This window comes from Vanacampus margaritifer, chromosome 8, assembly GCF_051991255.1.
Source record: "Vanacampus margaritifer isolate UIUO_Vmar chromosome 8, RoL_Vmar_1.0, whole genome shotgun sequence".
NCBI classification, from domain to species: Eukaryota; Metazoa; Chordata; class Actinopteri; order Syngnathiformes; family Syngnathidae; genus Vanacampus; species Vanacampus margaritifer.
In genome coordinates, this window is record NC_135439.1 from 16,797,685 (window position 1) to 16,810,219 (window position 12,535).

At 38.2% G+C, this 12,535-nt stretch overlaps 1 protein-coding gene across 2 annotated transcripts in view; it reads right to left on the reverse strand.

The window, feature by feature from the left end:
• The window catches only part of LOC144056455 (contactin-4-like), a 145,320-nt gene that overhangs the window by 116,332 nt on the left and 16,453 nt on the right, over positions 1-12,535 (reverse strand). For both annotated transcript variants that reach the window (XM_077573294.1, XM_077573292.1), the window contains exon 2: positions 12,101-12,238. In XM_077573294.1, the coding sequence (XP_077429420.1) occupies positions 12,101-12,155 (55 nt within the window). In that variant the 5' untranslated portion in view covers positions 12,156-12,238. The remainder of the gene's footprint in view (positions 1-12,100; positions 12,239-12,535) is intronic.

Sequence of the window (12,535 nt, forward strand, 5' to 3'; positions counted from 1 at the left end):
GTGACCAAAACTTTGTTCCAGTTGCCTGAACAGATGTTGCAGGAAACTTCTTATCACACAAGTGGGTCTTTCACCGTGTACTCGCCTATTTAATTCTTGTGATAAAAAGTAGGTCACAAATCCTGCCACCCCCCTTCCCCCAAAACACACACACGCACACACAGGTACCTAGACCAGGTTTCCCAGTGGGCAACTCACACTTGCGACAGGCTGATTCTTTTTTTCCCCTCACTGTAAAAACATTGCTCATTTGCATATTCCTCAGAGGGGGAACAAAGTCAGCTCAACCCAACAGGTTAACCCCATAGGGGATATATTGCTATTTATCTTGTTTTTTTCCCTCTCTCAAACGTGGTGAAACGTGTGCAACAGAAGAAGAAAAAAAGCCTTTGAGGTATTTATCTTTCGCTTTACTAGCTTTGGGACATTCTTGCATTTAATTGCATTTTAATGCATTCCAGTTAACTTCTGTATTCACGTTGATGCACTATACCGTACATTTACTATGAAAGGCGCTTCATTTAACATTTGAGGCACATCCTGAACGAACACATTCTCTGAAACAGAATCAGAATACATTTATTATTATTATTATTAATATTATTATTATTATTATTATCATTGCCATTGTAGGGAAAGGTGCATTCCCAACATTGTTTTTCAGTCCAACGGTGCAACATGAAATGTAAATAGAAAAACAACAACAACAATGTGGAACAGGCATCAGGTATACAGTAGGTAGTTCAAAGTGATAGCAGCTTATTTAGTGTTCATCACTCTGATAGCCAAGGAATTGCAGTTGTGCATGTACAGTAGCTAGAGATTCTGGTCCGAATGGACCGCAGCATCCTGCCTGACGGAGGAGGGTCGAATAGACTTTGTCCTGGGTGAGCAGGGTCAGCTGTAAACCAACCTGCATACAACCTGTCTATAAATGGCAAAAATTTAAAAAAAATTCTCTCACTGGCAGCAAAAAATAAAATAAAAACAACGGGTAATTTGGGTCAGGCTGGATATGGAGTTAAAAATGCAGTGGAGTTGGGGGGGAAGGGGTGGGGGCGGGTGAGGGCAATTTTTAAAATTTTTTTGTTCAGTGCTCTGTTTTTGGCAAGCCCCTCATTTTGACATGATTCTGGAAGATCCTGGCTATGGATTTATGCACAGCCAAATTAAGGTGTTAAAATACCAGGGGTAATTTCTACTGGTAAAGTGTAATCTTAACAATTAGTTAAAGGTCAATCTATTTATCAAATCAATTACAAATAAATTAATGAGTGCATTTTAGTGGTAAGCGTGAGAGCTCATCCTGAATTATGTCCCTAACCACCCCACATACCCAACTATTTATTTTCGCCCATGTCTGTAGCAAGCTACTTTTTCCTTGATCGTTACCCATGTGATCAAGTCGAATATACTTTAGGTGCTAATTTAAGCAAATTTACATATATGAATATTCATGAGGAGTCCAACTGCCTCATGAAAAGCAATTTTGACCAAAAATACTTTAAGAAAAAGAAACTACAGGAGTTTCCCGATTAAAGGACATCAAAGATTATTATTATTATTTATTTTTTATGTGGCATGAGACCTTTGTTTGTCAGTTGGGAAAAATTAATGACTCTACTGCTGCTGCATGCTGTAAATTCGTTTTTCAAGCCCTTCTGGAGTGTACACACTGTATTGCCAAGTTTTGGGTAGCTGTGGGTTGGTTGCAGAGACATACTATAATTATATGAGGAATCACGCTCAAACGGAAATAAATCTTAATTTTTTGTTTCATCATCCTCTAATTACATGACTTTTGATCATCATCATGTTATGTTGCCTCTCACACAAATTCCCCAGACAAGTGACTAACAGGTATACAAGTTTGAGCACATATGATGCAACACCTCTGATGCAACACACCTGGCACTTAACAACCAGGACGAGACTTCAGCACAGGTGTAATCCCGGTATATAATGAAACAATAGCTCTCTCTCTCCTTTCTGTAGCTATCAGTGCATATGACCCCACCTGAATAAGTAGTCCAAATGCAACATTGTACTTCTGAGGCATGCAACAGTTACACAAAAAGTAAGTTCACTTTTTTTTCCTTTTTTTTTATGGAGAGCTCAGTATTGTTCATTCGATTTGACATGTCATCATTGCTCTCCTTTTTTATTTATTTATTTTTATTTAAATATATATATATAATTTTTTTTTTTTTAATGTATGTGGGTGAGCATGTGTCTGTGTGTGTGTGCGTGCGTGCGTGCGTGCGAGCGTGTGTGTATTCATTAGTTCACCTAAAACCTATTAAAAAAAATCCCATACTAATAATATAATATAATAATAAATTGCCAAATGCAGAGTTTGATTTTTAAAGGCATAAGCAACATGTGAATCATCAGAGTAACAGATTTGGCATAACACATTTTGAATCACTCTCAATCACTAAATCATGTATCAAATAGTTATCTATTCATCAGGGATATACACACTTGACATGGTTCTTGATAATTACCAATTTGTTATGTCAGTTTTTTTTCCTAGATTCTGGTATTTTCAGTTTGGGTCATATTTAGGTCTCATTAGCAATAGTCCTCTAGTTTATTTGTGTCCACTCCTTTTCCATCCAACATGGAATTAACTGATTATTGCCTTGCAAGTGACTCCAGGATGTCCAAGATTAGCCTGACAAAGCCACACCCACTTTCTTGAACGAAAGAAAGTTGGTCTGCTCAGCCTGGCTCAAAACGAGCCATGCAATCAAATCAGTTTATTTGCTGTGACGTATTCTTTGTGAGTAACAGTCTTCAAAATCTTCAATTCTTTCTTTTTTTTCACACGAATCATTTTTACCGCAACAACTACTGTCTCTCTTTGAGTAGCCATGTTGAATTTACCCCGTATGCTCCCACCGCTACTGTTTACTCACTTACTTACATATGAATATTATACATTTCATATTTACACTACTCTTTCACACATACGTCCAACTTTTATGACATCACGTCTGCTTTTTGCTGATTAGATCTTTTTCATGTCTGTTTGGTAAGGTTTGCCCCACCTCAGAAATGCGTTTGATGCAGACAGTGACCTGACTCATCCGCTGGTTACAGCGATTAGTCTGGTTTCCAGGCTAGTACAGGATGTACCCTACCACTCATCAAAAAGGGATGCAGAAAATAGATGGACAGATTTATCATCCATCACCCATAACTAAAATGTAACAAAAGTCATCTTACTGCTAAATTATAATCTTGAATGTAATGCTAAGCATGGAAACGGAAAGAAAATGATTTAAGATAACTGTCCTGTCATTTTTTTTCTCAAACAGCCTCAGATGTGTGCTTTTAATTTCCCTCAACTAGCATCATCCTACCATTATCCACCTTGCAATTTTCAAGAATAGTGCAGTATGTACAATCCTGGATAATGTGCACACACAGCATGTTATTCTTATTAATTGTTGATTTCTTAGACAGCAGAGAAGGGGAGGGGAATAGAAGAGGGGCTGTGTCACAAAACGAGTTTTAAATTTCAGACTTCACATATACATAGCTTGTTGTGTGCTAGTTGTACACATGCACAATAACAAGGCTGGTTTTATTCCAAGCCGCCATGAATAAAACATGCATGATATGCATATGAAAGGGAAGTGTTGACAAAGCAAAACAAGACAAACAAAGATGTAGGGCCGGTAGAAAAGCAAGAGGTGAGGCCTTTCTCTTGAACCTGCTCTGAATGTGTAACACTGCCAATTAGCCAGGTCTCGACAGGAAGGCCATCTGGGGACGTCTCTTACCCCCCACTCTTCCTGACATAATTGCTTCTCCTGAGGAAGAGCAGGTGAGTGCACCTTGAGATGTCGAGACATGCTCTTCATTTTTAGGAACTAAACCTGAGCTCTTACTAATGCTGCCATCAAGCAGATTTCAACCCTAATGGAAGATAATTATAAGATGGGGATACGTGTTTAAATTAGGGATGTTCAATACCACTTTTTGAGTAATACTGTTAGATATTATTAACATTTAAATTCTTTATTTTCATATATTAACCATTGTTATACATTATTAACATCTTAATTCTTTATATTAACCATGTTGAAAGGTTTTATAGATGTGTAAAGCAAGTAGTGTTGAACTCAGTATAATTTGACCTAAAGCTGGGACATATTATTTGGTCTAGAAGTTCCTTCTCTGTGGGAAAACACATTTGGTCCTTGAGAACAGAATTTGCTTCGAACCCACACCCCTGACTCTGTTTTCGCCATCGCTTATGATAAAGTACCCAGAGAGTATGTTTTGTCTACAAATGAAAGAGAGGCGGTCGGTTTTAACTATAAGAAGCCATTTTACATGCGGCAGAGGCACATTTGGCACTCTGAAATTCCACCTGTTATGTGATGTTTGGAACCTGTCACGATGTCCAGAGATCTCTGTTAGATTAAAATCATTTTTGCAAAGGTGTTTTTTCTTACATTAAATCTGTCTTCAAGTTTTGGAACACGCAAAGAGGACAAAATAATTTTATTCCTCTTCAAATTGGTGACCCGACGGAGAACGACGTTTTGCGAGCGGGGCGTTCAAGGACGAATAGAATTCCCGGCCACATTAATCACGGTAAGTGGACACTTTATCCACGTTTTAGGAATTCTGTCTGTTCGAGAACGCTGCGGCTAGTAAATTTGTCTTGCAAAATTATATTGAAGATGGAATTTGTGTAAGAAAATAGTGATAAATTTTGAAGTCGTTTGGTTGGACGCGAAGTCCCAGATTTCGGATTTTACCACGGTGTTTGAACTGTACACGTACGTGGTGACGGAAGCATTATCTACGGAAATGCCGTCACGTTGTTGGGTATTGCGCTAAAATGAAATGAAGCTGCGCTGAATGACACCAGGCATAAAATAGTTGTCGTGAGATTCTTGGATGGAATTAGAGTAAGATTATGGATTGAAGCAGCGGCTAGATCGCCCGCTGGTAGTAAATCGTAATAAGTTCCTTGAATAAAATGTCAAACAGGCATAAATTAAATGTCTAAGATTCTTGGATCGAATTAGGAAGATTATCGATTGACACAACGGCTAGATCGCCCGCTGTGAATACATTGTAATGGGGTCCTTGAATGATGGATTATTTTGCTCAGCGCAGATGAGGATTCTGCACAATTGAATCAAATAATTGTGAACAGACAGGCTGAAATGGACGTACAAATTTAATTGACAAAGTTACGCTATTAAAATGCCGATAGATATAGTACTTTTAATGTGAAAAAAAGACCTTTCCTTCTGACAGAGACGATGATCCATCTGTGTCAAACTGCCACAGGAGGACTGTTTTTGTTTTCGTTTTCACACCTGTATTATTGCCTCCTATACCTTAAAGGCACAGTGTGTAATATTTTGTGGCATCTAGTGGTGAACTAATAGAATGTAACAATTTAGAAGCATGCGCACCAGACAGACAGATCACACTTTCCGTCTTACCACTAATTCCTACCAATTATTATTTGGACTATGAGCAACCCAGTGACAGGAGCAGCATGAACGGCGAGCAAGAGTGACTTGCAAGGACTCACTGGAGCGGCTAACAACCGTGACTAGCAAGAACTAGTTGGAGCGTCTAGCGGGAAGTGCTAATAAAAGCTAGCGAGAGCAAAGCAGAGGGGGAGACAAGCTGCAGGAGCCCGAATCACTCAGTGATGACCACCTGCAGGCCTCAGCTGCGGAAGGTAAGAGGCGGTCGACCCATTGGGCCCCGACACTAGCTGCAACTAACACCAGAGGCTAACTGCGTTCGCAAAGTTCTCCTTTGGGTATGCGTAGCAGAAGATGGCATTGAACATGTCATCCTCCTGTAAGGCGCGGTGCAACCAGTGATATTACTAGACCTACAATGATATAGAAAAAAAAATTACGCTGGTGTGACTGAACATATTTTTTTGCATTTTATTGAAATTAATCATGGGTTTTTAAAATGAGTGAATTATTAGTTCACCACTAGATGCCACTAAATAATACATGCTTTAAAACAGGCTTCCTCACTACTGGTCCGGGAGAGCTGAAGTCCTGCAGGTTTTATATGTGTTCGTCCTCCAACACAGCTGATTCATATAATCAGCTCATAAGCAAGCACTGCAGAACCCGGATAACGATCCTGATCTATAGAATCAGCTGAAACATCTAAAACTGGTAGGACTCTGACCCTCGAGGACTAAGAGTGAGGAAGCCTGCCTTAAAATATTAACCTGATACTAATACCTGGTATCGGTACTCACCTATCCCAAGTTTAATCGCTGAAGAGTCAAATTATCAATATGTAGTTTTATAATAGTTTTAAAAACTAGTTTTAGGTTCTCATCAAGATCTGTACTTCATATTTACACTCAGTACTTAACTCATTCACTCCCAGCCATTTTCACTTTGATCACGGTTGTTTTACTGGATTTTGACTGGTTTTGCAAGGCCCACAGAATATTGTGTTCTATTGCTATAAAAACATAGAACCTACCAAAAGAAAGATTTGAGTCTCTTCTTTCAACAGGAAAAAAGTATATTTCTATCTGTTTCTGTTTTGCAGCAGGAGTTTAGCATTATAATATAGCTAAGTTTCGTCAATATTCACATTCCTGGTGAAAACACTGACAAAAAGAGCTTGTTGCAACATGGCCATGGCTGATCTCTTACACTCTGTTGCCAACTGCAGCTTTTTAAAATAACTACCATTGCTTTAAGCCACCTCTTCATGACAGAAGCTGCATCAAAGCTTTCTGTATGCGCTTGTATAATTTTTTTTTTATAATAAACATGTAAACACGTTTTTGGGAGTGAAGGACAAAGTGTTAAACGTTTTTACACATTTTTGGCTTTGAATGAGTTAATGAAATGTGACAGATGGGCCAGTTTGGAGGTGTTGTTGTCCAATGCCCTGCAGGGTTTGGAGCCTTGGGGTCTGCCCAACTGGCAGCATGGCTCAGGTGGCCTGACACTGGCAGGTTCACTATGGGCTGTTCACCCAGTGGAATGACAGAGGTCAATTTTCATCCTGTCACTGTAAAATGGCCTGAAGAGATCAGGGCGCAGCCATGAGAAGAGACCATGGACATATCAGGCCATCTGACATGCACATCAACCTACGAAATGCCCTTCATGGGTCGTGAGCACGATGATGCAGACACATCATGAGCGCATCATTTTTTGATAGCACTTCTTGAAAAATTCAGGAGCGCTGCTGTTGCGCTAGACAGGCAAAAGGCCTATGTACTATATGTTCACCACAATATAACAAGATAATCATCATCATTATTTAAATGATTTTTTTTTAAATTTAGAATCTGGGAAAATGTTTCCTCCATCTCTTTGAATGCATGAACTGTTCTCTCCTTTTTCCCAATTCGTTGTTATTCTTGCATAAGGAGGAGATTGCAGGTGCCCACTAAAAGCAAATAATATTACATTCATATCGAGGCTGTTTATAGGACGACAATCTGAAATGAAGACACAAAAGTGGCGTCTTGTCTCCACTTTTCATTTCGCGTTTATCAGAGAAAATATGCGTCCCTATGGTGACGCATATTTATCACGCCGCCATGTACATGCACATGCATATATCTACCTTCATCTCGGATCTGCGTCCTACGTTAATAATCTGCGCTGTGAAAACCAAAATGATGGCTAAAAAAAAGACTCCTGTTGGATTAGCAGGCAGAGCACCTTGAAGGGCTGACGGATGGATGTACTGTAGTCAGACATGTTTGTTAACTTTTTGTTGTGCTGGCACATGCATGTGACGTAAATGCATATGTGACCTGAGCAGTTTTGTGTGTTGGGCCATGTACTTTGTATACAAATTTTGGCGGATTCAAGCCCTCAAAACGCCGTCACCGTCGAAACCAGTGGCTCTCAACGCCGGTCCTCGAGCACCCCTATCCAGCCTGTTTTCCATGTTTCGCTCAGCTAATCAGCAAGCTCTGCATGAAGCCTGATAACAATTCTCAGCTGTGTTGGCTGAAGGTGACATGAAAAACAGGCTGTGTAGGGGTACTTGAGATTGTCATTTGAATCACATTGCTGGTTAGCGACATAGTTTGCAGGATTAAAAGGATATACATAACATATTACCAAATTTCCACAAAACCGGTTGAGGCATATGCTCGAGTACAATCAAGGAACAAAAAAGAAACAGACAGATGTGTTTAGGAACGTCTGCCCTGAAACTGATTCTTCAACACACGAAATTACACCAAATGCTTATACTGATTGATGAGAGACTGCTGGTAATACGTTGTAGCTATACAATACCCAAAAGCCAGGCTAAAATAGCTTCAACACATTATAAACAACTAGACATAGAATGTCTACACACCCTTGTTCAAATGGCAGGTGTACTGTTTATGAGACCAAGATAAATTCAAAACTTTTTCCACCACTAATGAGTCCTGTACTGTAAAGAGTCCACATTAAAACACTTTAACATCCTCAAATATCTGTGGCATTACATTAACCAATGTATAGTTTAAAACAACAATTCATTGATTACCTTAAAAAAAATGCTAATAGCTTCTCTCAAATAATATATGAAAACCAAACCAAAGGCAGGTTACACATAATCTGGGTACTGAATGATTCCTAATAAAATAATTTTACATGCAGGTATTTGCAATATTTCTTTATATTATGCATTGTGTTTACATTTATTCTCTGCCATGACCTCTACACTGGTCTTCTCCTCCTTGTGATGACAGAGGGCTTGCGGGGGTGCACACTTTGCCCTCGCTAAGGGCAGACTGTGACTCACTCAGCGTGTCCAGTGCTGGAGAGACACATGGCTAAACGGCTGAGCAATCCCCCCCAGCTATACAGTATGTCTTTCTCATCATTAGTGCTCTCCCAGCCACTGTGTAAATCTGCAGATCACAGAGCCATTTCCATGACATCTTGGTCTAATTAAATGTTAGGGAAGATACCAAAATTGAGTCAAGGAGTCAATCTCCGTCCCTTTTTGTTCTCTACCACACATATGCACTACTAGGTGTCTGAATATTCAAGTAAAATTGTACAATATTCCATGAGCAGTTTGTTTTCCACCAGGCTTCCCAGTGCAAGGTTTTGTAAAAAGGACTCACGAGATTCTAGCTAGGATGTGATGGAGGTGTTTGTTGACTCTTTAGAAGGATGTATTCCATATGTGTTTTGAGATTGTTTTTTGTTTTGTTTTTTTTCCTCTAAGACTGACTTCACAGTATCAGGTGATAGGAATTGGCAGATGAAAGGCAACAGTGAATGTTTTAGCTCATCTGTAAGGTCTTTGGCTTTTAAACCAGCTGATGGTTCAAGTCCCGCTGTTCCGTCTTCTGCCGTGACATCGTCCAACTCTTCAAGTTTTGCTTTGCACTCTTCCTATTGTTTTTTTTGGGACACATTTTGTCATCTTAGTTTTTGTTTGTGAACTTATTTTGCATCTCTCACGTTATAGTATAGTGGTCTTTTGATTTAATACTAGGGATGTTCGATACCACTTTCTTTCATACCGATATCAGTAGGAGTACTCAACTCTTTAGTCACAGATACTGATTCCAAGTACCGATACCAGTACTATTTTTTGATACATGAGATTCAAGCTAAGTAGATAATAGATCATTTTAAAGAAAAAAACTATATCATATATTCCAATATAGCATTTTACCTTAAAATTGCATGACATTAATGACAATTTTATTTTCTTCTAATTTCTGGTTCCTGATTGTTAGATGGCCACAAGAGGGCAGCCGATACTGGTATTGCTCACCGTCGCGAGTACAGATATCTTAAAATAAGGCTGGTATCTGCACTGATATTCGCCTATTGATCCATATTTAATTTCAATTTGCTTATTATTCTATTTGCCTTATTAAAGTTGTGTCATACTCTAAACTCCTAAACTACAAATTTAATTCAAACCGCAAATGAAGATATTAAATATTATGAGGACACGCCTCCAACAGGCTTATTTTGCTCTTCTTTTGAATGTGAAAGTCTCGTGAAGGCTGAGGTAAGTGAAAATTTTTCCAAAACTGGAAAAGATACAGAAGACACATCAACTAGTCCAGTAAACTTTCTATTCAAATACATTTTCTCTTTTCAGAGTTGCTGTAAGCTCACTGAATATTTGGAAAGATATCAATATATCATGAATGGATTCAATGTGCCAAGAATGAAAAGAAAGGCTGCACAAATGGCACATCCTTCCTTGAAAATGCTACGATAGATAGTTCTGTTTCACCTCATTTGTAATTCACTGGGCTGGCACTCATCTTCTTTGGATAGGACTCTGATGTATGGCAAATGGTGTTGCAGCGAGGATCCTTTTCACAATCACTGACCAAAGCTATTTTAACACTCAAACACCATCTTGAACAATTGTATTACTCCATACCTCACCTGTTAGTTTTTTTCTTTCTGGATGCAATTGGCCAGTAATTAAACAGTTCAAAGAATTAAGTTATTCACATTAAAAAATACAACAACTGGAAGACAGCAACTTTGCCTTTTAGAAAGAATGTCCTAAACATATTTTGCTTTCTGGGTATTAAGTAAGGCTAGAGTTTAAACTCACCCATTTTGCTGTTTGTGCTAGTGTTTCTCATATTTGAGGTTGAAATTAACCCATTTTCAAGCTGTTTCTGTTAGAAAAGTCAGTACATTAAATATGCAATGGCTAGATGCTCCAAAAATCTCAAGCTGAATATACAATAACATGAGTAATTGTTTTTAGCACATTGTTGAAACGAACTTTTGGTGTGCCCATATAAAAATGAGAACAACTTTTAACATCACTGTCATCTGATTGGCCAAAAGATGAAGGCGTTTTTAAGAGCGGTTATGTCACTACCATTTGGTTGGCCAGTGAATGTTTGCACTTCTGAGTACAGTTTTCGTCCAATGAAGACAAGACAAAGATTTTAACTTTTAAAGTGTAACTCAACAAGAAATCAGTCTCTTGCTTTACCCCTCACTAATATTTGAAAAGGGTTGGACCGTTGAGATTGCGCATGCGGAGAGGGTGAAAACAACTGTACAACTATTTTCTAAATAATTCCTAGACCACAACAAGCTATGGTAAATAAACTAACCAAATGCTATTCTAATAAATTACTAACCTGAAAATCGGTATAAAGATGTTTGCAAAACGCTACTACTTGCTAAGACGTGTGAGACTGAGTGAGTGACTACGTTATGCTGTGCAAGTGGTGGTGGCGTGGATCAGTGGTAGAGTGGTTGTCTCCCAACCCAGCGGCTGTGGGTTCAATCCCATCCCATTTTGACCGCCTCAAAGTATCCTTGAGCAAGATACTGAACCCCCAGTTGCTCCTGATGCTGTGTCATCAGTAAGTGAATGCATAGTCAACTGTAGAGGGCTATATAAATGAACTTTCATTTTCCAAGTGACATAGTAAATCACTTCTCGTCCAATGAGGAGACAAACAGCCAAATTGTGTTTAACCTTAAGATGGAGTCAGACACATGGTTTTTGCCCCAAATTTAAGCTTTCAACAAACATACACTAAAATGTCAAAATAATGACCAATACATGTAGACAGCATTAGTAGACACCAGTTTAAACAGTTTATCAGCAAAAAAGAGTTTCTTTTTTTTGCAATATTCACCCTTCTAAGAAATTACAAAGCTTAAAATGCATCCATTGACAGCATTCACTGCAGTAAACCAAAATGCATATTTTTCACACATTATTTGTTCCAAAGGTTCAATGTGATGGAACCTATACCTGTTGATGTGATTCAACTTGATATAATTTGGAAAAGATAAAAACATAATTGTCCATTATGTTATTATCAATGTCAGTGTGACTTCATGACACAAGGGTGAAGCTGTAATTTAACTGAATTTAAATAACAACAATTGAGATAACTCAGAGATTCTATGCACCTGTTTTCTATACCAGCAATCTGCATTGGGTGGCGGTAACTAGTTGTTCTTTTTTTTTTTTTTTATTGAATTGCTCTATGCAATTTGCTCCAAAAATATCTTTACAATAGCATCTTAAATGATATCAACTGGCCCAAATACATGAAAACTAGCATGCATCAAAAGTTGTTAATAAGATACTTTACCTGCAAGGCTCCCCATGAGTGACTGCAGCACCAGGAGTTTCCATAGTAACGTCATCTTCAATTTTAAAGGGTCAAGGTAGTCTCACATCCAGTCACAAATGTATGGAATCCAATTTGCAATTTTGTAGCAGTTTCAATCTACAGACAAAATAGACAAATGTTATGCATAAGATGATAACATGATATATTGCATTAGTCAAACTATGAAAATGAGAAAGTATTGACATTAAACAAAGAGTAATACTGTACATTCATAATGAATGTAAATAATTTTCAGTTGGTACAATGTATTTAGCAATGTTATATTTCTATCAAAACAGAGTGGATGGAATATGAAAGCAAACTATCAAATTTGATCAATATGTAACTCTTGAAACGGATATCTGCCAGTTTTTCATATTGTTTGTGGTGTCGTTTTTTTGTAATAAAAAATAT